Source organism: Aegilops tauschii, chromosome 4, assembly GCF_002575655.3.
Source record: "Aegilops tauschii subsp. strangulata cultivar AL8/78 chromosome 4, Aet v6.0, whole genome shotgun sequence".
Classification (NCBI taxonomy): domain Eukaryota; kingdom Viridiplantae; phylum Streptophyta; class Magnoliopsida; order Poales; family Poaceae; genus Aegilops; species Aegilops tauschii.
This window is the reverse complement of record NC_053038.3, coordinates 441,733,862-441,761,224: the sequence shown is the minus strand read 5'-3', so window position 1 is coordinate 441,761,224 and position 27,363 is coordinate 441,733,862. Positions and strand designations below refer to the sequence as shown.

Genomic DNA, 27,363 nt, shown 5'->3' with positions numbered 1-27,363 from the left:
AAGCGGAAGATCGCCTTCTTCATGAATTGAACCGCCGTTGCTGCATCACACTTGCTCACTGGCTCTGCCTCTACCAATTTAGTGAACTAATCAACCGCCACCAGGAGGTGGGTCTTCTTGTCCTTAGACATCTTAAAAGGCCCAACCATGTCAAGCCCCCAGACTGCAAACGGCCAAGTAATTGGAATCATCCTCAATTCTTGAGCCGACACATGGGCGCGTCGTGAAAACTTTTGACAACAATCACATTTACTGACCAGGTCCTCTGCATCAACATGAGCCGTCAGCCAATAAAAACCATGACGGAAAGCCTTAGCCACAAGGGACTTCGATCCGGCTTGATGACCACAATCCCCTTCATGAATCTTAGGAAGAATCTCACGGCCCTCTTCTGGAGAAACGCATCTTTGAAACGCCCCGGTAACACTTCAATGGTGTAACTCGCCATTGACTATTGTCATCGACTTAGACCGCCGGGTTATTTGCCTGGCTAAGGTTTCATCCTCAGGCAACTCGCCCCGGGTCATATGAGCCAAATAAGGGACTGTCCATTCCGGAATCACATGAAGAGCCACCACCAACTGAGCTTCCGGATCAAGAATAGCCAAATCTTCCTCCGTAGGTAACTTGACCGACAGGTTATGCAAAACATCAAGAAAGACATTAGGCGGCACCGGTTTACGTTGAGAACCCAGCTGGCTTAAAGCATCAACCGCTTCATTTTTCCTCCTATCAACGTGCTCAACTTGATAACCCTTGAAATGACCAGCAATGACATGCACCTCTCGTCGATAAGCCGCCATTAGGGGATCCTTAGAATCCCAAGTACCATAGACTTGCTGAGCCACCAAATCCGAGTCACCAAAGCACCTTACCCGGCTTAAGTTCATCTCCTTAGCCATCCGAAGACCATGGAGTAAGGCCTCATATTCAGCTGCATTGTTAGTGCAAGGGAACATCAAACGGAGAACATAAGAAAATTTATCACCTCGAGGGGAAGCTAACACGACTCCAGCCCCGGAGCCCTCCAATTGCCTGGATCCATCAAAGTGAATAGTCCAATATGTGTTATCTGGCTTCTCCTCTGGTGCCTACAACTCTGTCCAGTCATTGATGAAATCACAAGTGCTTGAGACTTGATAGCCGTACGAGGTACATACTTCAAATCGTGAGGTCCAAGTTCAATGGCCCACTTAGCAATCCGGCAAGTTGCCTCCCTGTTTTGGATGATATCTCCCAAAGGAGCAGAACTAACCATCGTGATGGGATGACCCTGAAAATATTGTTTAAGCTTCCGGCTCGCCATAAAAACCCCATACACAAGCTTCTGCCAATGCAGATATCTCTGCTTGGACTCAATAAGCCGCTGAACCGGGTATTCCTTGCCTGCCTCCTTCCGTTCCACTGACAGCCTGGGCATTAGCAGCCACATATAATAACAATGGCTACTTATCAATAGGAGCAGCCCGGGCATTAGCAGCCACATATAATAACAATGGCTCTTTATCAATAGGGGTAGCAAGAACGGGTGGCTCAGCCAGTTGCTTCTTCAAGTCCTCAAACGTCTCATTGGCAGCATCACTCCAAACGAAATCATCCGTCTTTTTCATCATCTGATACAGAGGGATGGCCTTTTCTCTGAGGCGACTTATAAACCGGCTCAAGGCTGCGATACGACCCGCCAAGCGTTGGACATCATTGATACATTTCGGTTTAGCCAGAGAAGTAACAGCCTTGATCTTCTCCGGATTAGCCTCAATGCCCCGGTTAGACACCGAGAATCCCAAGAGCTTGCCTGCCGGTACATCAAAGATACACTTGGCCGGGTTAAGCATCATTTTATAAACCCGGAGATTGTCAAATGTCTCCTTTAGATCATCAATCAAAGTATCCTTTTTCCTGGAATTCACCACAGTGTCATCCACATAAGCATGAACATTACGCCCAATATGATTGTGAAGGCAATTTTGCACACACCGCTAGTAAGTCGCCTGGGCACTCTTGAGCCCAAAAGGCATAGACACATAGCAGAAAGCTCCAAAGGGAGTTATGCAAGCTGTCTTCTCCTAGTCCATAACCGCCATCTTGATCTGATGATAACCCGAATAAGCATCCAGAAAAGTCAAACGCTCACAACCCGCCGTAGCATCAATAATTTGATCAATACGAGGGAGAGCAAAAGGATCAGCCGGACAAGCCTTGTTTAAATCTTTGTAGTCCACGCACATACGCCAAGTGCCGTCCTTCTTAAGTACCAGCATCGGGTTAGCCAACCACTCAGGATGAAAGACTTCAACAATAAATCCTGCCGCCAAGAGCCGGGCTACCTCCTCACTAATGGCCTTGCGTCTTTCTTCATTGAAACGATGAAGAAATTGTTTAAGCGGTTTTAACTTGGGATCAACATTGAGAGTGTGCTCAGCGAGTTCCCTCGGTACACCTGGCATATCAGAAGGTTTCCATGCAAAGATGTCCTGGTTCTCACGGATGAACTCGATGAGCGCGCGTTCCTATTTCGGATCCAGATTAGCGCTGATGCTAAACTGCTTGGATGAATCGCCAGGAACAAAATAAACTAGCTTAGTCTCATCAGCCGATTTAAACTTCAGTGCCGAATCATGCTCTGTAGTTGGCTTTTTCAAAGAAGTCATATCCGCCGGATCAACATTGTCCTTATAAAACTTTAACTCCTCTGTTGCACAAACTGACTCATCATAAGCTGCATCACCCTCTTCACAATCCAAGGCTATCTTCCGGCTCCCGTGCACTGTGATGGTCCCCTTGTGACTCGGCATCTTGAGCTACAGATAAACATAACAGGGCCTGGCCATGAACTTGGCATAAGCCGGCCATCCAAAAAGGCATTATAAGGGCTCTTGATTTTCACCACCTCAAAGGTCAAGGTCTCTGATCGAGAGTCATGATCATAACAGGGTCTGGCCAACTGGGTATGCCGACTTACCAGGCACCCAGCCATGAAAAACAGTATTCAATGGTTTAAGATTTTTATCTGTCAACCCCATGCGACGGAAGGTACCATAATAGAGAATATTAATGCTGCTCCCTCCGTCCATGATTACCTTGGTGAACTTATACCCTCCAAGCTGTGGTGCCACTACCAATGCCAGGCGACCCGGATTATCAACCCGGGGCGGGTGATCTTCTCGGCTCCACACGATGGGCTGCTCAGACCAGCGCAAATAATGGGGAACTGCCGGTTCAACGGAGTTCACTGCCCTCTTATGAAGCTTCTAGTCGCGCTTGCATAAGCTAGTGGTGAAAACATGATACTGTCCACTATTCAACTGCTTCGGGTTGTTCTGATAACCCGACTGTTGCTGCTGTTGATTCCCCTGATTATTCTGCTGATTGTAACCACCCTAACTTCCTTGATTCCCTTGAATCCAGAACTTGAACTGCCACCGCCATAACCCGGTCCGTGGGAGCCAGGTCCCGAACCGCCGCCCGGTCCATGGTTGCCTTGAAATAAATTGGAATTTTTGTACTCCTTCATAATGAAGCAATCCTTCCAGAGGTGACTAGATGGTCTCTCTCGTGTACCATGTCTTGGGCAGGGCTGGTTTAACAGGTACTCAAGATTGACACCTGATCCTCCGGTTTGCGGGGGCGGTTTGCCCTTACGATGCTGACCATTATTTTGCGTATTGGTGTTAGCCACAAAGTCCAAACTATTGTCAGCCTTGCGCTTACCGTTGTTTCCATGACCCGTCGGGTTATGCTGCCTTCCTCTGGTGCTGCTGCTCTTCTTTCCCTTTCCCGGCTTTTCATCGTCAGACTCGGAGTCCTTGGTACCATCAGAGTCAGCATACTTCACCAAAGTCGCCATAAGTGTCCCCATGTCATTGCAGTGACGTTTGAGCCGCCCTAATTTCTGCTTTAGGGGCATAAACCGGCAATTGTTTTCCAATGTTAAGACTGCTGAATTGGCATTGATGCGATCCAACGAATGCAGGATGGTCGAGACCCGGCGCACCAAATGCGTTGTCGATTCTCCTTCTTCTTGGACACAGGCAGCCAAATCCACAATTGACATGGGCTGCTTGCATGTATCCTTAAAGTTCTTGATAAACCGGGCTTTTAACTCAGCCCATGACCCAATGGAGTTGGCTGGCAATCCCTTCAACCATGTACGAGCCGTCCCGTCCAACATCATGGTAAAGTACTTAGCACATGCCGCATCATCAACGTCCAGCATCTCCATCGCCATCTCATAACTCTCAACCCATGCTTCGGTGGATAAATCGGCAGTGTAATTGGGCACCTTACGGGGGCCTTTGAAATCCCTTGGCAATCGTACGTTGCGTAGAGCCGGAGCTAGACACGGTACACCCAAAGTCCTGAAAGTTACACCTGGCTCGACCAAAGTTGTCGGACGAAACGGAGTAGGTTGACGGGCCGCGTACTGTGCTGCTAACTCGGCTTCCCGACGTGCCCTTCCTTGATCCACCATGTTCTGAGCATCAGCACCGCCCGCCGGGTTATGCCCACAAGCCGGGTTACGGTTCCGCTCGCTGCTTGACACAGCCGGCTCATCAATATGCCTGTTGTAACTCCGGCTTGGGCGGGCGGTGGAATGAATCCTCTCACGGCTGTAAGAATAAGCCTGCTACTGAACCAAAGCTGTCTGAACAAGCTCTCTAGCCCTCCGCATCTCAACCACTACTGGGGATTCGCCTTCGACTGGGAGGGCTGCCAGTCGTGGAGCGGCAGCAACCATGTTATCCACGGGGTTGGAATAATGACCCGGCGGCGTCGGCACGTACTGCGGTGGTGTATTGTCCTGACGAGGTGGATCCATGGTGCGCGGTTGAACCGGCGCTCCCGTCCCCGGTGCTTTGACCCGGTTTACTGCTAGCGGGTTACTGGTTCCTACTCCTGTCGTGTTAAAGAGATTCCTCGCCTCGTAAACTGGTGGCAGACGACTCTGATGCCTCCTCCTCATGACTTCATTTGAAGTGTTCTCATCTAGCATAAGTCGGAAACACTCTGATTGAATCCACTGCGCCTGAACATCCAACACGGCGCGCTCCACGGGCCATCCTAGTGTTTTCCGTGTTCAGCTCCTCCTTAGCCTGTGCTATCTCATCCCGTAACGTGGCAATTGCCGCGTTATGCTGATCCTGATCCGCCGGATTAACCACGGTTGTCAACAACGTAGTCACCTTATCCAACAGATCGGTTGCGACCTGAGCCGGCGGGCGCACAGGGCCTCCTGCCCCGGCAGCCGTGGCCGCTGCTGATCCGGACACCATTGTTGTTACAGTTGATGAGTGGTGTACTGGTTGTGTACCGGCCATGAAGATCGCAACCCGGTTCGGCAGCTCAAAGGGGTCCGGAATACTGTCGCCATCGGAACAGCCCCCAAGCCGGCCGTCTTGCAGTTGATACAATGACTCGGTCTCACTGGTGGATGACTCGCCATCAGAATAGACGACCGTCTCATCACCAGATACCGCTCCATCCTCAGGTGCCGCTCCATGGATGAACCCCACGAAGGCACGCTTCATAACAGGCTGAACTCGGGCGGGTCTCGCACGCTGAGCCGTCTCGACGATGTCGGTGCAGATGTCCAGCTCAAGGCCTGGTTCAACGATCTTGCCGATGAAAACGTGAATTCCACCAAAGGGGACCCGATATCCGTACTCAATTCAGCCGGCCTCGGGGCCCTAGCCTGCATCGTCGATGTAGAGCTTGCCGCGACGATTCTTGGTCATCCAGCCCACGGCGTATCCCTTGATCCCTTCGAAACTTCCCTTTAAGAACTCGAAACCACCGTGCGCTGGCCCCACGGTGGGCGCCAACTGTCGTGGTTTTTGTCACGGCAGATGTCCTCATGGAAGGACTTAGTGGTGGAGCCATTGCGACGAGGTTAGCTTAAAAGGGTTAAACAGGACAAAGGACACGGGGAGTTTATACTGGTTCGGCCCCTTGCGGTGAAGGTAAAGGCCTAATCCAGTTTGAGGTGGTATTGCTAGGGTTTCGATGACTAGGGAGCGAATACGCTTTGCCTGGTTCTCGAGTTGTTGTTTCTTGTCCCAAAACCGCCGCCGGGCCGTCCCTTTATATACACAGGTTGACACCCGGCGGTCTAAAGATCCCGGCCGGCTCATAAACGTGTCTGGCTCGGCATCTACTCTTTCCTATCTTACAATACAGGTTATACATCTTATGGTCGGTTTACATCTTTGAGCCCTAATCCACCTTTGGGCTTTGGTCCTTACTATTCAGCGTGCTTCGTAAAGCGCCATCTTCCATGTCTTCATGGGCTTCAAATAAGGGTAAACCACTATGAGCATAACCCTCCCCTCCTGGCCGGTTTATACTCAATAGTTATATCCCCAACAGTCGCCGACCAATTCTAGATGAAGTTCTCTTGTGTTTTTCCGTGCTCTTGCATTTGTATCATGCATATTTTGTTTCCCCTTTCAAAAAAAACTTCTTCTAGATTTCTTTTCTGTTTATTTTTGTCCTGCATTCCCTGCATCCAATTCCTTGCAAATCCTTGTGAGATCCTACTTGCCTAGTGAGCTGAGGTGACAAGTGTTTTCTCTATGATGAACTCGGTCACACCGGTCTGTTGCTTTCGGTCCAACCGAATCCTTTCGGTGCAACCGAGGCACACAACTCGGTGCCACCGATTTCCTTGCAGAAAAGACAACTTGCCATTTGATCCTGCATTCTTTTTGCTCCAGCTCCACTCAATGATTCTTGTCATCTGCCAGCATCACATTCAACATGCTGCTTTGCTCTGTGACTCAAGGACCAAATACATTTGTAACAAAAATCCAGAAGAGCCCTTCTTGGAAATTGATGTCAAAGGGGGAGAGAGAGATGACATCAAAGCTCAATCACTTTGACAGGGGGAGAGAGTTCTTCAAAAGGAAGAAAGAGGAATCACATCAAAGGCCCCAGATGCTTGGTGTTCAAGAGGAGAGAAGTCACATGTCTTTAAGAGGGGAAAGACATGTTCATATTTGGTTGTTTGCATTTGCTCTGATTTTCTGTTCCCTATCTTGTCCCAGTATCCCATGCAAGATTTAGGGGGAGCAAGACATCTAACGGAAGGAAATATTTGAATTCATTGCATATCTTTACCTTTGGGGACATGTTTATATCCAATAGAGTACTCAGTACTCACTCTCTACATGTCATCCCAGTCTTGGTACTCTTGTGGTTTCTTTTGTTTGCTCTGGCTAGTAGATCTATCTGTTTTATCTAACCTTGTTTACTCAGGTTCATTACTTCCTAAGCTAGCTCAAGACCACAAGGTAAGTATATGCATCAGAGTCATGTGCATGAGGATTTCTTGCTGATGTACATACTGTTTGCAAGAAGGACTCATGAGCATGAAGGTACATTTCCTATACTCATATCATTTGCTCTGATGCATATAGCCAAGATACATGTAACACATTGCTTACTCTGTCATGCTTATGCATTCACATGCTCCTATATTCCATATTTACATGATTGCATACATGTAGGGGGAGCCTATGCATGTTACCTGTCTTTCCAAAGCTTTACTTGCTATTCTCTATATCTTTATCTAAAGCTTTGATGTATGTTGTCATCAATTACCAAAAAGGGGGAGATTGAAAGCACAAGTGCTCCCTAGGTGATTTTGGTAATTAATGCCAACATATCTCTTATTGGACTGATGCTTTCATCTAGTATGCTTCAGATAAGTTCATAAATGAAGTGGCATGGACAAGAGGATGTGGAACCCCTTCAAGATGCTAAGGACAAAGGATTGTCTCTAGCTCAAAGCTCAAGACTCTACATTTTACTTTTAGTGATCCAAGATCACATTGAGTCCATAGGAAAAGCCAATACAATTAAGAGGGGATGAGGTGTTGCTTAATGGCTTGCTTGCTCAAAATTCTTAGTGATATGGTCCAAAGCCCTCAACTACTTTCTCACAACCACATATGTCCCAAACCAAAAGTCAAACTCGGCCCCACCAAAACTTTCTATCCGGCGCCACCGATTTCTCTTGACATAGCCACTGCCAGAAACCCTAATCAATTCGGTCTCACCGATGGGATCTCGGTCTCACCGAGATGGGCTTGCAAACTCTCTGTTGCCTATTGCATTAATTTCGGTCTCACCGAAATATGAAATCGGTCCCACCGAGTTTGCTTGGCCAACTCTTTGTTTTGCTTATTACCCAAATCGGTCCCACCGAGTTTGTGTAATTGGTCAAACGGAGATGAGGCTTTACCCTAACCCTAGCACATCGGTCCCACCGAGTTGATCATATCGGTCGCACCGAAAATCCTAACGTTCACATTTTGAACTAAATCGGTCCGACCGAGTTCTCTGATTTCGTCCCACCGAGTTTGGTGATTTGTGTGTAATGGTTAGATTTTGTGTGGAGGCTATATATACCCCTCCACCCACTCTTCATTCGTGGAGAGAGCCATCAGAACATGCCTACGCTTCCAACATACATTTTCTGAGAGAGAACCACCAACACTTGTGTTGAGGTCAAGATATTCCATTCCAACCACATAAATTTTGATCTCTAGCCTTCCCCAAGTTTCTTTCCACTCAAATCTTCTTTCTACCAAATCCAATCCTATGAGAGAGAGAGTTGAGTGTTGGGGAGATTATCATTTGAAGCACAAGAGCAAGGAGTTCATCATCAACACACCATCTATTACCTCTTGGAGACTGGTGTCTCCTAGATTGGCTAGGTGTCACTTGGGAGCCTCCGTCAAGATTGTGGAGTTGAACCAAGGAGTTTGTATGGGCAAGGAGATCGCCTACTTCGTGAAGATCTACCATAGTGAGGCAAGTCCTTCGTGGGCGATGGCCATGGTGGGATAGACAAGGTTGCTTCTTCGTGGACCCTTCGTGGGTGGAGCCCTCCGTGGACTAGTGCAACCGTTACCCTTCATGTGGGTTGAAGTCTCCATCAACGTGGATGTACGATAGCACCACCTATCGGAACCACGCCAAAAATCTCCCTGTCTCCAGTTGCGTTTGCACACTCCAATCCCATCCCTTTACATTCTTGCAACTTGCATGATTTACTTTACGCTGCTCATATACTCTTATCATGCTTGCTTGATATGTATTGTGAATGTTTGAACTTGTGCTAAAACTCCACTTCAACTTAAAGAAATTAAAAGCTGCAACTTTTCTTACTAAGAGTCTATTCACCCCCCTCTAGACACCTCTTCTCGATCCTTTCAGCAAGCCTAGAGTACACTTCAGTGACACCTTCACAATCCTTCATTTTGAACTTGTCAAGCTGACTTTGAAGCACATGCAATTTGGATTCCTTGATGGAGTCGGTACCTTTGTGCATATCAATCAAAGTATCCCAAATTTCCTTTGCATTCTCAAGACGGCTGATTTTGTTGAATTCTTCGGGGCATAATCCGTTGAGGAGGATATCGCAAGCTTGAGCATTGTATTGTAGCATCTTCAACTCTTCCGCGGTAGCTTCACGGTTCGGTTCTCTCCCATCAAAGAATTCACCTTGCAAGCTGTTGGCGTTTTGGAACGGGGGTCCCTAGACTTGCCTACCTGCGGCCCATGGCGTGGCTGTGCTAGCAGCCCTGTGCGGCCCATCTTCATCAACAAGGCATTTAAGACCCTCGCGAGGGGCCAAGCCTCGCGAGGTGGGCGACACAAGACTTCCTCGGGAGCGGCCTCACCAGGTTGGCTCGCGAGGAGCAGAGAGATCAAGGTAGGGAAAACCTCGCGAGGTTCTCGTGACGTGAGCCATGACAATCAAGACCAGGAGGGCGCCAGCGTGCAGTGTCCTTGTTTCCCATTTGGTGCTAAGGAAGCAAGCGCAGAAGCGGAGTACCGAGGCGTCAAGCAAAGGTTTCCATATTGGTGCAACGAGACCAAGACCAGCCGGACGGCAAGACAGAGGTCACCATGGAGCCCAAAGCGGCGTCACCACCAGAGCCTTTGGCAGGCGAAGACCACTTTTGTCAGGATAAGCTGTACTAGCTGTCCCATTTCAAAATGGCCGTTGTTGGCTCCCTCCCGCTCAATATTTGGGGAGAGGACCAGGGCCTATATAAGTAGGACTAGCCACCACCGTAGGGGGCATCTTGATCCGAACTGATTAGAAGGCAAGCCCGAGTTGATCAAATCCACACACACACAAGTTGGCCAAGCACAAAAACACCTCAACTTCAGGAGGCTGTTCTTCTCCTTGTATTGTTCATCATCAGCCCAAGAGGCAATCCACCACCACCACACTGGAGTAGGGTATTACACCACAATGGTGGCCCGAACCAGTATAAATCTTGTGTCTCTTGTGTTGTGAGTTCGTTGAGTTCATCCGCGAGATCTTAGCAAGCTAGGGCGTGGATCGGTAGGGAAAGAACTTCGTGCGCACCCCAGAGTTCGAACCTCAAGGGTTTTGCCGGAACCCGTGATCCAACATTTGGCGCGCCAGGTACGGGTGCGTCGAAGCTTCCCTTCCGACGCTCCGCGCCACGTCGCTTCATCGTCTCCATGGCGGACGCACACCGCGCCCACGCCGAGCGCCGGTCTGCCTCGCTACCCGCCCTGCTTAGACGGCCCCTGTCGGTGGGCCACCCCGTCGCTCTCCATTGCCTGCCGCCAACGCCGCCACTGGCCCGGTGGGGAACGAGCAGCAAGCGTCCTGGTTGCACCCCTCGGTGTGACAGGACGGCCGCACCGCCGCGCCAGGATCGTTTGCTGCGGCAAGGTCCTGCGCCACTTGCTGTAGCGGCGCGTGGGCGCCAAGACCAAGCTCCACCTCCAAGACGGGCCCCGGTGACCACGGCCGGCTGACGCGCCTTCACCACTACTAGAAAAAGACCTACTAGTGGCACACCTGTTTTGCCTACTAATGGCGCACTACAGGTGCGCCACTAGCACCACGCCATTAGAATTTTTTACTAATGGCGCACGAGAGGTGCGCCATTAGTATAGCAGATACTAATGGCGCACCACGCAGTGCGCCATTAGTATAGCCCACGGTGCGCCATTACTATCTGACTTAGTAATGGCGCACCACATAGAAGTGCGCCATTAGTAACAATTTTTTTTTCAAATATTTTTTCAGACATTTTTTTTTCAAATTTTTTTTTGTTTTTTTTCTTAATCTCGGGTCACTATGGCTTAATCTCGGGTCAATATGCTTAATCTCAAGTCAAATCCACTAAGTGGTCAAACTTCCCGGAAGGTCACCATCCTGACACTACTCCAGCCCGAGCACGCTTAACTTCACAGTTCTATCCAACCCCAGCACCACCTCACTTAACAGGCACTTGTTGATATATCTACCATATCAATCCTATTAAACCTTGTTGATGTCTAGGACTTTGTTCATGTTCATGAGTATGATGAAATTTTGAAAAATATTTCAAACTTCTCGGTCATATTACGTATCATTTTTTGAAAAACAATTCCAAAAAAATTCAACACCAATTTTTTTTCTGTTACTAGTGGCGCACCTAGCAAACGGTGCGCCACTAGTAAGTTTGAAATTTTTTGAATTTTTTTCCCTCTAGATCTTGAAAGCCCCGTAACTTTCTTCTGTTAGGTTTTTGAAAATGTTTAATGGGGTTCCCCCGGTTAAATTCGGATGTAACTTTTCGAGTAGATGATTTTTCATATAAAAAACTTTTTAATCCGACTTCGTATGCGAAAGTTATGCCCATTTTACAAATTCCAGAGAGATTTTGCAAATAAAGTCGAAATTCATATTTGTAAATTTTCCCAACAACTAGACCACATATCACATGGGAAACTTATTTTCTTTTATTTTTTGACATTTCCATCATTTTCTTTTATTTTTTTAAACTGAAAAGGCGGTCCAGGGGGGTGCATTCGGTGGAATTTTTGGGTCAAGTTAGTAATGGCGCACCGTGGGAGTGGTGCGCCATTACTAGTTCTAGTAATGGCGCACCACTCCCACGGCGCGCCATTACTAGTTTTGAAAAAAATAAAAAAATGTGAAAAAAATTGAAAAAAAATTACTAGTGGCGCACTGTGGATGTGGTGCGCCATTACTAGTTTAACTAGTAATGGCGCACTATCTCCTGGTGCGCCATTACTAGTTTTGAAAAAAAATAAAAAAAATTTGAAAAATTTTTACTAGTGGCGCACCGTGGATGTGGTACGCCATTACTAGTTTAACTAGTAATGGCGCACTATCCCCTGGTGTGCCATTACTAGTTTTGAAAAAAAAATTGTTACTAGTGGCGCACCGTGGATGTGGTGTGCCATTAGTATTTGGACACTAATGGCGCACCAACACATGGTGCGCCATTAGTATATAGTAGTGGCGCACCACATGTCTGGTGCACCATTAGTGTCCATATCATCTATAGCCCTTTTCCTAGTAGTGCACCCCTGACCTGCGTAGCGTCGCCTAGCCGGGCAAGTTCAAGCCAGATCTGCCTCCTCGCTACGAAGGCACCCCAACCCCGCGGAGTTCCTGCAGCTCTACGAGCTGAGCATCGAGGCGGCCAACGGCGACGAGAAAGTCATGGCGAACTGGTTCCCTATGGCGCTCAAAGACGACGCCCATTCGTGGCTCCTGAACCTGCCCCGGGGCTCGATCTCCTCCTGGGACGAGATGCGCGACCGCTTCGTCGCCAACTTCCAGGGCACTCGCGACCGCCCACCAGCCGCGGATGACCTGCGCCGTGTCAAGCAACAACCAAGAGAGACCCTCCAGAAGTACATCCAGCACTTCAACAACGTTCGCCTCAAGATCCCCAAGGTGACGGACGAGGCCATCATCTCTACCTTCTCCGATGGCGTCTGTGACGTCAAGATGAAAGAGGAGCTCGCTATCCACGAGGAGCTGTGCACATCCCTCGAGTTGTTCAAGCTGGCGACCAAGTGCGCAAGAGCTGAGGAAGGGCGCCTCTCCCTCCTTGAGCTCCCGGCTGTGGACCCGGAGGAGAAGATAGCCAAGGCCAAGGACGTGAAGCGCAAGGGAGCAGCTGTGCTCGCGGCGGAGCAGGACACCAAGCGCGGCAGGGATCAGCCCGAGTCATCCAAGAGCAGCCGACCGTTCTGCGCCTTCCATAACCCGCATACCCACAACACCAGCGTCTGTCAAGAGCTCAAAGCCATTCGAGAAGGACGCTCCGGTCGATGCCCCGAGCGCAACGACCGGGGCTACGGCCGAGGAGGACGTGGTGGCGGACGCTGGGACGACCATGGCCCGCGCCAGGAGTGGCGCGACCGGCGTCGTGAGGACCGCTGGCAGGATCAGCCTCGCGAGGGCGCCTGGAGGGATCAGCCTCGTGAGGATCGTCCTCAAGGCAACGCCGGTCTTCCTCCACTACCGCCACCACCCAGAAGGAATGACAACCACCATCAAGACGAGGGGGCTGGGGGCTTCCAGGAGCCACGTGCTATCGCCTGCATCTTGGGCGGAGCTCAAGCCCCAGCCTCGCAGCGTATCTTCAAACAGTTTGCTCGTGAAGTGAATGCAGTCCTCCCCAAGCTTGAGGCCACACGCCCGCTCAGGTGGTTGAAGTGCGGCATCACCTTCAGTTCCGCGGATCAGCTCAAGTGCGCGGCCACCGCAGGCGCCCACCCGATGCTTTGCTCCCCAGTCATCAGCAATGTGCAAGTTACCAAGACCCTCATCAACGGCGGCGCAGGGCTCAACGTCATGTCCGTCGACACGTTCGACAACCTCCAAGTGCCGTATGATCAGCTTCAGCCCACTAAGCCTTTCTCAGGAGTGACCGACAGCTCCACCACCCCGATCGGGCAGGTCCGCCTTCCCGTCACCTTCGGAGAATGCAAGAACACTACCGCACCGAACTCATCGACTTCGATGTCGTGCACATCCGTCTGCCGGACAATGCCATCCTCGGGTACCCAGCCCTGGCCAAGTTCATGGCGGTGACCCATCACGGCTACAATGTCCTCAAGATGCCGGGAAGCAGCGGAATCATCACGGTCCCATGCGAAGAAAGAGATGCGGTGTGCTCCCTTGAGCATGCCTTTCAAGCTGCAGCAATTGATGACCCCGACAGCAAGGGCGAGTGCCCTCCTGAGGCCACCCCCGAGAAGAAGAAGTAGATGCGCGGTGCAGGACCCAAGGAGGGTGGCGTCGCAACTGGAACCTCATCAGGATCAGCGCCCGCGCCAGGTGCGCCTCCCTCCAACGCATAGGAATTCGTGCCCGGCGCCCTTCTCGGGCAGGGCTCAGGGGCTCTCTTCTGGAGGGCCTCAGACCTTGCCAGCATCACGAGGGAGGCGCTTGGGCACTACTTGGAGGCGTGCTTGACGACACGTTTCCCTCAGTAGAACACAGGGTGAGGAGCGCCCACCGCTCGGGAGTTCATCACCAGGACCACTCAGGGACTGCAAGACGCAGGGGCCATGCGCGGCGGCCGCCGCTCACCAGGCGCAGCTCCCCATCCAGGCGAGGATACCTGGCTACGCGTCTGCCTCGACGTACCAGGGCTCAATAGGGCCGCCTCTCAGGAGCTTTTCTGGCCTTCGCGCGTGGGACGCTGCGAGGGCCCACCTCACAGCTACGTTTGCATGCCTTTTGGCTTGCCAAGCATGGCGACCGCCTATCAGTGCAACCTGCGGAGCATCCTGGCGGCTCAGGAGGCCAGGCACCACGCTGTGCTGACGGAGATGGAGACGGTCCTCAAGGAACCACCTGGACCCCGAGAGCCTCCCGAAGCTCAGGGCCCCGCTAGCTCATGAGGAGCGACCCCTTCGCCGCGTACCTTCAGCTGCCCCGACATCCCTTCATCGACAGAACCAGGTGACATTTTCCAAGTTTATTTAGCTGGGAGCGCCCCTCGGGCTGCATCATTCCCAGGCCGCGTGGGTCTGTCCCTGCGGCATGTATCCCTTTTGTCATGTCTTTAGCTTACCTTGCTGGGGGCGCCTTTCGGGCTGCATCATCCCCAAGCCACTCGGGCCTGACCCAGTGGCGTGTATCTTCCCTGCCTTTACCTAAGCCAGTTTGCTTTCCATGCCTAATCTGTCTATGACCATTACCTGCTTGATCGTCACCTATCGTGGGAGCCGCGCGCCGGCCGTCTTTCTTCCGGATCCTTCATGTGAGTAGGTTAAGCACGGCGTCTGTGCTCGGGCCCGTCCCTGCAGCGTCGATAAATCCAATGGCTGAGCTCCGTCTGGCAGGTCGGCCCCGTTCACGTCACCTCCTGGGGCCGTTGGTGCTTGGCCCTCTCACGCGATAACCTCAGGAGATTCATTCGGCGCAGGTTGTGTGACCACCTCGCAGGACAAGCACAGCGAACAAGAACCAAGACCAGGCGCAACCCGCCTTGAGGTAGGGCCTCGTGAGTCCCGCGCTAGCTCACGAGTGCCCAGATACACCTCGTCTAGCCCTGCCGTGCAAGCCACGTGTCAGGGCAGGGCTGTACACGCCCCTGGAGCTCTCCGCAGTAGGGAGCCCCCCTCCCACGCACAAGTGGAAGCACCATGCTCCGCGCTGGCCGTCGACACTGCCGAGGAGCGGCTATGCCCATGCACAAGCGGAAGCACTACGCTCCGCGCTGGTGATAAACAACTGAGGGCGGCCTCACGGCCGTACCAACCTCAGGGAGCCCAGAGCTCAATGCCTGGCCTCACCGCAACGCCTCCCCTCAGGAGAGTCGCGTGAGGGGGTTGGGCACGGGGGCTGCGCTCGGGTCACGCCCAAGCGTACGCCACCCAAGCCAGGTCCCTCGGACCTGGTCGTCGCGCGCCCCTCCCGAGCCGCGCCTCAGCGAGGGCAAAGGTATGGAGATTGTTTGCACGTCAAGGGGGGCTCCTGAGCATCAAGACTCAGGAGCCTAACTGGTCACGTAGCCCCTCACTCCTTGGTCCGTCCTGGTCTCCGGTCGGCCCAACGGTGGTTGAGGTATGCGCGGGGCCGGGCTCTGCCGACGTAGAACATCAACATATCCTCGCGTATTCTTCCTAAAAGCTGTTTGCGCGTCAAGGGGGACTCCTGAGCATCGCAACTCAGGAGCCTAACCGGTCACGTAGCCCCTCACTCCTTGGCCCGTCCTGGTCTCCGGTCGGCCCAACAACGGTTGAGGTATGCGCGGGGCCGGGCTCTGCTGACGCAGAACACAAAGCAAATAGGAAGAAAACCATAAAATCTCAAAGAAAATATTACAAGCCATATCGTTCTCCCAAATACCAAGCATGAGTTTAAGTGCCTCCACGAGGCATGATGCATGTTGCAGGAATAAAACAGGGAAGCAGCCGCAAGCAAGTCACCCCTGGACACCGCCATCACCCGCAGAAGGTGCTGCTCCCTTGGTGGCGTCGCCTTCGCCTGCACCGTCAGCCGGGGCCGCAGGATCAGTGGCATCGCCGGTCGAGGGCGCGAGGACAAAGCCACGGAACTTCTTCAGCAGGGCCTCCACATGACCTTTCACGGTTGCGGCGGCAGCCGTGTAGTGTTCATCAGCTACAGGCTCCAGCAGCTCGTCAAGACGAGCACTGGGGTCACGAAGGTGCAGATCGCTGAAGACACATGTCAGTGCAGCTGAAGGAAGGACACGAGCCTATGCCTCAGCCATGGGACCGATGCCCTCCACGACTTCTTCAAGCGCCTTCACCAAGTGGGGAAGCAGCTGAGCAGGGCCATCCTCATCGGTGGTCAGCGGCCTCTCCAAGCCCTTCTCGTACAGTGACTTCAGCGCCACGCGGGACCTCTCCTCGAGAAGCCCGAAGGCCACGCGGTCTTCAGCCAGGACCTTCGCTTTGGTGTCAAGATCGGCCTCCTTCGCCTTCGCCTTCCGCTTCAACTCCTCCAGCCGGCTGCGCTTCACGGCCTGCGCCTTCGCCAGCTCTCCCAGCTCGGCGTCGCGGCCCTTGATGGCATCCTCCCGGGCCCTCATCTCCTCCTCCTTCGCCTGGAGGCCGCGTGCTTCTTCTACGCGCTGGTCGCGCAGGCTCTTTAGCTCGTCCTCCAGCTCTCGGCAGCGGTCGCGGGCGGCCTCGGCGTCCTTCAGTGCCGCCTCGAGATCGGCCACAGCTTTGGCGGCGGCCTGCTTCTCCTTCTCGGAGGCCGTCGCGGCCTGACTCAGCGACGCTCGAACCGCCGAGTAGGAGTGAAGCCAGCCAGAGGCCAGCTCCAGGCGCCCGGCTACCAGGCGCGGGTCCGTGCCCATGAGATCTTCCTGCAACTGGGCCATCTCCGAAAGGATGCGCTCCAAAACGGCAGAGGAAGCAGAAGAACCTGGGGCCAGAGGCACAGCAGGAGGAGGGGGCGGTGTTGTCACCAGAGCCTGGGAGATCAAGGGCTCCTGAGCCTTTGGGACCTCATCAGCCGAGCCAGGCACCGGCACTTCCAGAGCCAGCAAGGCCACGGGGGCTGACTGCTCCCGACGATGCTCCTCTTGGCCTCGCGAGGGCGACCGGGCTGGGGAGGTGCGAGTGTTGTCGCCTCCTTTCTCCACAGAGGGGGGCGCGGCCGCTGTATCCTCCTTGATTTTCTTCGCCGAAGGCATCGGCCTGATCAACCAAGGGTGAACGTCAGAAAATAGCAAGTACGAGCAGGAACAAGACAAAGCTCGAATCACTTAATGATCCATCGCGGCATAGTCCACCCTCCGCTTGGGGAGCCTGAAGCCCGAAAGCTTCGGAGCCTGAGGAGTGAGCACACGGGATTCGGGAGCATAAGACGACGCAGCAGAAGGGCTGGAGACAGCTCCAGGCGGCGTCAAGGCGGAGGCAGCACCTCGAGAAACCAACGACGAACTGCCCCTCGTCGGGATAACAGGCAGCTCTCCCTCCTCCTGGCGGGCGTTGACCTCGGCGCCGTCAGGAAGGTCATGGAGGATGTCAGCTTTGCTCAAGGGGGAGCTCTCTCCCATCTCTTCGGGGGTCACCTCCGAGTCTTCCTCCTCCCCCTCTGCCTCCCCGTGGGACTCATCGGAATACAGCTCCACCGGCTTCGGCGCCACAGAGGCCCCGGTAGGCGCCGGTGGCACCAGCCTACGGGCGTCAAAAGTCGGCCGGGCAGTCACGATCTGCTCCCAGTCCATGCGGCGGCACAAAGGAACTAAGGCGCTCGGTGGGTACTCTTGGTTGTCCTCGACAAAGAGGCGCAAAACTACAGACAGCTCGTCGTCGGGCAAGGCCTCCGGGCTCAGGCGAATCTTGTCTTCTTCATCTCCAAGCTTCCACAAGGGGCGCGCATGCGCCCGAAGAGGAGCAACGCGCAGCGTCAAGAATTCCCTCAGGAGCATGGCCCCTTTCACTTGGGCCGCCCTCGCGTTGCCCAGCTTCAAGTCGGTCTTCATCTGTGCCAACACCGACGACGCCCGCTCATCAGTGAGCTCTGCACGAGGCCACCCCTTGTCAGACTGGGGTGTCTCCGTAGGCAGCGCCAAGCGCGGGTGGATGCACTTGGCGCCCATCATGACCCATTTGGCCCTGAGGTTGTCGGCCTTCTTCCCGGTGTTCGAGGTCGAGTTGGCCTTACCGGCTGCGATGAAATTGGCGCACCTGGAGATGTGGCCCTCGCTGACGCGGAGGAAGAAGAAGTGGCGCGGAAGAGCCACGGACGGCATCATGCCCAAATACGCCTCACAATAGTAGGCGAAGATGGACAAGAGAAGGATGGAGTTGGGATGGAGATGCAGCGCCTACAGCCCGTAGTGGCCGAGGACCTCATAGAAGAAATCGGAGAAAGGAGGAACCAACCCAGCAGCGATACTGCTCGTAAAGAAGGGGAAGAACGTGCTCCCCTCGGGCTCCGGCATGTCGAAGGCAACCTGGAGCTCCGTCTTCCCCCTCTCGTTGCTCTCCCCCGCCATCAGCAAGCGCGTGGCGGCGAGGCTCTTCTCTGAGACATTGGGCACGTCAAGAGTAGGTTCGCACCAAGCCGGCGCACGGAGGGCTTGACCTTGCGCGGCGCCATTAGTCGCTGATGCAGGAGAAGATGGAAGCAGATATGAGGATTTCAGAAGCAGGGCGCAAGAATGGGGATCTGAGCAAGGCGAAGAGAAGCAATGAAGGTAAGCACTGTCTGTGCCAGCCTTTTGTCGAGTCGGGCAGTTGCCGAGTCAGCGTGGGGAAGCGGAGACGCCCACGTCCTATCAACCGCCACGCGGCGACCAAGGTCGCAGGCTTTTGGGGCCCGCGGCGCTCTGCAGTTGACCTTTGGCTTCGCCTCGAAGCCAAGCCAGAGCGCGCCTTGTGCCCGGGGGCTACTGTCGTCGTTCTGAGAACGGGGGTCCCCAGACTTGCCTGCCTGCGGCCGACGGCGTGACTATGCTAGCAGGCCTGTACGGCCCATCTTCATCAACAAGGCATTCAAGACCCTCACGAGGGGTCAAGCCTCGCGAGGCGGATGACAAAAGACTTCCTCAGGAGCGGCCTCACCAGGTTGGCTCGCGAGGAGCAGAGAGATCAACGCAGGGCAAACCTCGCGAGGTTCTCGTGACGTGAGCCATGACGATCAAGACCAGGCGGGCGCCAGCGCGCAGTGTCCTTGTTTCCCCTTTGGTGCTAGGGAAGCAAGCGCATGCGCGGAGTACCGAGGCGTCAAGCAAAGGTTTCCATATCGGTGCAACGAGACCAAGACCAGCCGAACGGCAAGACGGAGGTCACCATGGAGCCCAAAGCAGCGTCACCACGAGAGCCTTTGGCAGGCGAAGACTACTTTTGTCAGGATAAGCTATACTAGTTGTCCCCTTTCAAAATGGCCGTTGTTGGCTCCCTTCCCGCTCCATATTTGGGGAGAGGACCAGGGCCTATATAAGTATGACTAGCCACCAATGTAGGGGGCATCTAGATCGAACGAATTAGAAGGCAAGCCCGAGTTGATCAAATCCACACACACACAAGTTCGCCAAGCACAAGAACACCTCAACTTCAGGAGGCTGTTCTTCTCCTTGTATTGTTCATCATCAGCCCAAGAGGCAATCCACCACCACCACACTGGAGTAGGGTATTACACCACAATGGTGGCCCAAACCAGTATAAATCTTGTGTCTCTTGTGTTGTTATTTCGTTGAGTTCGTCCGCGAGATATTAGCAAGCTAGGGCGTGGATCGGTAGGGAAAGAAGTTCGCGCACACCCCAGAGTTCGAACCTCAAGGGTTTTGCCGGAACCCATGATCCGACACAAGCCAATCAACACAATAGCCCATACGGTGGGGTTATGTCTAAGAATATGCATTTTCATCTTATGGTTCCAACTAGCAAAATTTGTACCATCAAAGTAAGGACCTCTACGGTGGTAATTTCCCTCACTAGATGCCATACTCGCCTAGGTTGTGAAACCAAGGCTATGATCACCAAAGCTATGGAAATCAAGGCAAATGGAGACCAAAGATCTTATACCACTTGTAGGATCAGAAGTATGTCCAGAAGGGGGTTGGTGATTAGACTACTTGACCAAATAAAAATCTAGCATTTTCCCAATTTTACGTCTTGGCAGATTTTAACAACTTAGCACAAATAAAGCATTCAACCTACACATGAAAGTCTAAGAGTATAGCAGTGGATTGTAAATCATTGCATATGAAGGTAAAGGGGAGGAGTTTGGAGGGACCAAACGCAATGTAGACACGGAGATTTTTGGCGTGGTTCCGATAGGTGGTGCTATCGTACATCCACGTTGATGGAGACTTCAACCCAGGAAGGGTAACGGTTGCGCGAGTCCATGGAGGGCTCCACCCACGAAGGGTCCACGAAGAAGCTGTCGGCATTCTGGGCACAGGGGTCCCCAGACTTGCCTGCCTGCGGCCCACGGTGTGGCTAAGCCAGCAGGCCGTACGACCCGTCTTCATCAACAAGGCATCCTAGACCCTCGCGAGGCGGACAACGCAAGACCTCCTCAGGAGTGGCCTAACCAGGCAGGCTCACGAGGAGCAGAGATATCAAGGTGGGGAAAACCTCACGAGGCTCTCGTGACATGAGCCATGACGAACGACACCAGGCGGGCGCCAGGCGTGCGCTAGCGTGCACAACGTCCTTGTTTCCTCTTTGGTGCTAAGGAAGCAGGCACAGGCGAGGAGTGCCGAGGCATCAGGCAAAGGTTGCTATATTGGTGCAACGAGACCAAGAACAGGAAGACGGCAAGACGGAGTACATCGTGTAGCCCAAGACGGCGTCACCACCAGAGCCTTTCACAGGCGCAGACCACTTTTGTCAGGATAGCTTGTACTAGCTGCCCCCTTCAAATTTGCCCGCCGTTGTTGGCTCCCTTCCCGCTCAATATTTGGGAAGAGGACCAGGGCCTATATAAGTAGAGCTAGCCACCATAGTAGAGGCATCGAGCAATTCACCCAACTCTCACCCGCTAAGACACCAAGCACAAGAACACCTCAACCTCAGGAGGCTGTTCTTCCCTTGTACTGTTCATCATGAGCCCTAGAGGCAATCCACCACCACCACACTGGAGTAGGGTACTACACCACAACGGTGGCCCGAACCAGTATAAATCTCGTGTCTCTCCGTGTTGCGAGTTCATCGAATTCGCCCGCGAGATCTTAGCGAGCTAGGGAGTAGATCGGTAGGAGGGAAAGACTTCGCGCGCACCCCAGTGTTCAAACCGTAAGGGTTTGCCGGAACCCCACATCCGACAGAAGCAACCTTGTCTATCCCACCATGGCCATCTCCCACGAAGGACTTGCCTCACTACGGTAGATCTTCACGAAGTAGGCGATCTCCTTGCCTGTACAAACTCCTTGGCTCAACTCCACAATCTTGACGGAGGCTCCCATGTGACACCTAACCAATCTAGGAGACACCGCTCTCCAAAATAGATGGTGCGTTGATGATGAACTCCTTGCTCTTGTGCTTCAAATGATAGTCTCCCCAACACTATACTCTCTCTCACAGATTTGGGTTTGGTGGAAAGATGATTTGAGTGGAAAGCAACTTGCGGAAGCCTAGAGATCAAGATTCATGTGGTTGGATTAGAATATCTTAGTCTCAACACATGAGTAGGTGGGTCTCTCTCAAAAAATGAATGCTGGAAGTGTATGCATGTTCTGATGGTTGTCTCCCCGAATAAAGAGTGGCTGGAGGGGTATATAGAGCCTCCACACAAAATCTGACCATTACACACAATTTACCAAACTCGGTTGGACCGAATACTCAAACTCGGTCAGACCAATTTAGTTCAAAATGTGAACGTTAGGATTTTTGGTGGGACTGACATGTCAACTCGGTGGGACCGATTTCATTAGGGTTAGGGCATAACGTAATCTCAGTGAGACCGATCACATGAACTCGGTGAGACCGATTTCTATAACAGGCAAACAGAGAGTTGGTCAGGTAAATCGGTGGGACCGATTCACTCATTTCGGTGAGACCGAAACGTTATGAAAAGGCAATAGAGAGTTTGCATTGGTGGGACCGAGCGCTCGCTTCGGTTAGACCGAAATGTTATGAAGGGAAACAGAGAGTTTGCAATCCCATATCAGTGAGACCGAACTGATTAGGGTTTCTGGCTATGGCTATGTCAAATGAACTCGGTGGCGCCAGATAGATCAAATCGGTGGGGCCGAGTTTGACTTTTGGCTTGGGACATATGTGGATATGAGAAAGTGGTTGAGGGCTTTTGGAACATATCACTAAGCATTTTGAGCAAGCAAGCTATTAAGCAACACCATATCCCCTTTTAATAGTATTGGCTTTTCCTATGGACTCAATGTGATCTTGGATCACTAAAATGAAAACGTAGAGTCTTGATCTTGAGCCAATATGTGTCCTTAGCATTTTGAGGGGTCCACATTCCTAGTCCATGCCATGTCAATTATTGAACTTTTTGAAATGATCATCTTGAAAGAGTATTAGTTCAATGAGCTATATGTTGTTAAGAATTACCAAAACCACCCAGGGATAGTTGCACTTTCAGGAACGACCCGGAGCCGGGGAATACGTAGCACTGGATGCCCACGCAGAGGGGAGTACGAGGGTTGACTGCTTCGGCTGCGGTTTGAGGCTGCCGTCTCCAGAGTATAATAGGGGGTGTGGGTGAGTAGAGGGAAGACCTGGCCAGCGGTGGGAGTAGGGTGGGGCGGTGAGGCCTGCGTGGCAGTACAGCCGGCCAGGGAGGCAGGAGTAGGCAGCACGACCGGCGCTGGTTTGAGTGGCAGGAGCAAGAAGACCGGAGGTTGAAGAAGCACGACGACAGTTGGATGGACATCATACGGTCACCGTAGCTAGAATTGTTTATATTGACTAAGTTGACAAAGCCCTGCGTCCGCGTCAACTTAGTAGGCCCACAAGTCAGCCTCCAAATATGGTGGGTGAGGGAGTCCTGTACTAAGGGGTCCTCGGGCGTCCGACCTGTTATACATGGGCCGGACTGATGGGCTGTGAAGATACGAAGGCTGAAGACTCTCACCCGTGTCCGGATGGGACTCTCCTTGGCATGGAAGGCAAGCTTGGCGACCAAATATGAAGATTTCCTTATCTGTAACCGACTTGATGTAACCCTAGAATCCCTCCGGTGTCTATATAAACCGGAGGGCATAGTCCAGATCGCGGGATACTCATAACCATAGTCATACAGGATAGACTTATAGGGTTTAGCCATTACGATCTCGTGGTAGATCAACTCTTGTAACACTCATATTCATCAAGATCAATCAAGCAGAAAGTAGGGTATTACCTCCATATAGAGGGCCCGAACCTGGGTAAACATTCTGTCCCCCGTCTCCTGTTACCATCGATCCTAGACGCACAGTTCGGGACCCCCTACCCGAGATCCGCTGGTTTTGACACCAACAGTGGGACCGACCTTGCAGCGGGGCTATTCATTATTTTTGTGCGTAATATCTGGTGGATCCGAGCTGTCAGTGGGGGGAATGTTTGTTTGCAAAATACAGAGGCCCTTCTGGTGGGTCACAGCTGTCAGGAGGAGGAATCATTGTTTTGCGCGTAATAAGGAGGCACTTCATACACGCAAAAAGGAGGCACTTCCTTGCGTGCGGCCGTGGATCCAGCTGTCAGCCTCTCCAGGTACAGTCCTCTTCCAATGGATGTCGTTCATTGACCACGCCGTGCCGAGAGCACCAAGGCGGTGGACGACGGCGAGGCCAAGTAAGGGAACGACCCGGAGCCGAGGAAGATTCGGTAGTTGTTTCCCACATGGAGTGGATACGAGGGTTTACTTGTTCAGCCGCAGTGTGTGGCTGCCATCGCCGGAGAATAACAGGAGGTGTGGGTGAGTAGAGGGATAGCCAGGCCAGGGATGCGTGTATGGTGGGGCCGTGAGGCCTGCCCGGCAACACAGCCGGCCACGGGAGGCGGGAGCAGGCGGTTCCGCCGGCGCTGGTTTGGGCGGCTAGAGCAGGAAGATCAGAGACTGAAGAAGCACGATTGCCGTTAGATTGACATCTAACGGTCTGACGCTGGTAGAGTCAACTGTTGACTAAGTTACTTTTTTCGAGAAACCTTGTGTACGCATGAATTTAGTAGGCCCACAAGTCAACCTCCAAATCTATGGCAGACAACATAGAGCCCATTTGCTATTTTTTTAATAATTTTCAGCCCATTTGCTAATTCTTAAGGAATTATTATAGCCCATTTTCTTCCCAGGACCACGGTCAAAAAGTTCAACCTTATTTTGCATATTTCGATGGAGTCCAAACTGTTTTAATCCAGAAATGATAAACATTTATTTTTTAAGAACTTATTGATTTGCCAAAAAATATCATTTGTTTTTGTGAGCTAATAAGACGTGGGACAATTGAGTTGGTTTAAGGGAAAACCAGTGGTAAAAAAATCAGCGCTGGGAGGGAAAACAACAAAAAAAGGATGTAAGGATGAAAAGGGAACTTTATGTATTTTCAATATAATAATACCTGTATATGAACTAGTAATACTATAGGTAGAGATTAGAAAACGGAAGTGGGACATGGAGTTTCAATAGGAAAATAGAAGAGGAAAATAGAATTGGGCTGTGTGTTTGATTCAGTAAAAAAACTGACTGCGGATGTTTTAAGACAAAATATAACTAAGGCTGGCGGGCCACAGGCCAGTAGATACCTGCTGGATCTTTGTGCCCTGTTGTTGTCATGGTCTGGGCCTGTTAAAAACAAAACCAAGCTTGGGCAGTCTACAACCCAGTAGAAACTTGCTCGACCTGAAAAAACAATTTACCTGCTGGATCCCAGTTATCAGTCTGTACTTGCAGAATTCTCGTTTTTACTGACTACGTTGAAGACTTCATGGGTTTCACCATCTCAGAGGTCAGCATTATTTTTCCATCATGATAACAAGTGCATGCACTTGCTTGCGTACGGCCATGGACCTGTTGGTTCCATACGGTTATGCTCTGTATGGACAGCCGTCTTGTGGTTCCACGGACGAATTTCATGCAAATCGGATGGTTTTCAGTGAAAGCGGACTAAATTCATTGCATTTTACATATTTATTTTCATTGTGGAATATTTTACATATTTCAACTAATAATAACGGACTAGGCCTTTTTTTGTCCGTGGGTGGCGCTTCACGATCGAGGTCGCGACACTTAACTGTTTTGGAAGGCCCAAATCCATCGCTCCTCTCTTTTAACAATTTGCAGTTGCGTTTCGCATGCCACAGCCCACTTCGGATGTGCTGCATCCAACTATCAGCCTGTGAAACTAGATGGATCCCCTGCGTACTTTGAAGATGTAAAAAATTTGGAGAACTGGGAATTCGAACGGCAGGTGCTTATCCTACCGGCCCATCGAATAAAAATCAGGTGCTTGAAAATTCGTTTCAAAACAAATGATTCAGCTTTATATCCATGTCGACCCTCGACATGATGGTTGGAAGCAAATGCCAAGTTCATACCGAAAGATCCCTTACAACAATACCAACTTGTAGACGACCAGGTAGTACATGTACCAATATCAAACTAACTTATAATCTTTTTAGTCCTGGCCCTAGTGTTCGTCTGATAGAAAATCTTGCAGAGGACCAGCTCCCACTCCTTCTCTTGCTCCAGGTCCCCGAGGTGGTACTGGTGCATCACCCAGTTGGTCCTCTGCTGGTCGAAGTTCTTGTTGGTGTGCAGCACCAGAACCTTTTTGCTGCCCATTGACCATCACCGGCTAGGTATTGCCGGTCTTGTGCCACATCGCGTGCACGCCGCACTCCGACTGTATCTTTCAACGCGTCCACGTGCCCCTTTTGACTGCCCTGGAGTTGCGCTGGAAGAAACGCTTGCTTAGGCCACTTAGTGTGATACCTGCATTATTGTCGAATACATGTTTTAGTGTACATAGTTGGCATTTTCATAACATCTTTGGCATGTTGCAGTCACTTGTTTCACTTTTTATTAACTGTCAAATTGTAATTGCTTCACTAGATCTGCGTCTAAAATGAAAAATCGAGCTAAACAAAGGAATATGTTTGTGCAAGTAGACGGTCGATCGGTGTCTCACCTGGAAGTTTCTTAGGATGGGTGTAGCATATGTCGTGATCGCTATCGATGGTTGGTATGAACAAATCGATGAGAGGGTGAGATCTCGCACTATCAGCACTCACTTTGGCCTCAAGGTGCCTGATCAGCTCCTGATCCATGGTATCGAACTTGACGCCAGCCAGCAGCACCGGCCAATCCTTCTTGGACTTGCATCGGTTAATTCCAGTTAAATGGTACTCAATGTATGATCAATCGACTGCTTTAAGTAAATAATGAAATGTTTCAACAGATAAGTTGTACTCCAAATCTGAAGTTCACAATACCCGAACAAACTGGGTCTCAGCTTCATTACTACATGTAGATTCTAAAGACTTGAAAACCCCCATAAAGATTGAAATCATAATACAGGGCGACGAGACGAATACTCATAGGAGCGGCCTCGCTGGTTCCTCCCTTCATCCGGCTAGCTTGAAGAGCATCCTTGTTGAGATCGATTTTTTGAGCGTCTTCCTTTTGACTACTTGCAATGAAGTATAGCAACTCCAGTAGCTCATCGCTCATCGTACCAAATGGATCGAAACAAGGCGGCAGCTGGGAGGCTGGGAGACCAGGAGAGAATGGGAGAGTGATTTTGTAGAGAATGCAAGAGTGCTGTTGTAGTACGAGAGGGGTGAGCCAAACACGCCGCCAGGACTCTTGTGTCACCTCACACGCAGCGTGTTGTCATGTCAATTCAATGTGAGGACATGATGAATAATTTGACCGACGTATACTAGTACTACTACTATACTACTTACTAGTCGTATTTAGTGTCACATTTTAACCATAGGTTTAACTAACAAAATGTCAATGCATGTCACCAAAAATTATACCATTGGAAACTACGTTCAAATACGAATCAAACGATATAATTTTTTGTGACATGCATTAACATTTAGTTAGTTAAATTTATGGTCAAAATTTGACACAAATTACGAAGGGGACCAATAAACCAGGAGGGAGGTAGTAGTACGAGT

The 27,363-nt window shown here is 51.5% G+C and overlaps 1 protein-coding gene across 1 annotated transcript in view; it reads right to left on the bottom strand.

Moving 5' to 3' along the window:
• Nucleotides 1-1,445: 1,445 nt before the first annotated feature.
• The window catches only part of LOC141021945 (uncharacterized), a 60,017-nt gene continuing 34,099 nt past the window's right edge, over nt 1,446-27,363 (bottom strand). Inside the window, exon 4 of the mRNA XM_073497805.1 lies at nt 1,446-1,795. Coding sequence (XP_073353906.1) covers nt 1,446-1,795 — 350 coding nt within the window. The remainder of the gene's footprint in view (nt 1,796-27,363) is intronic.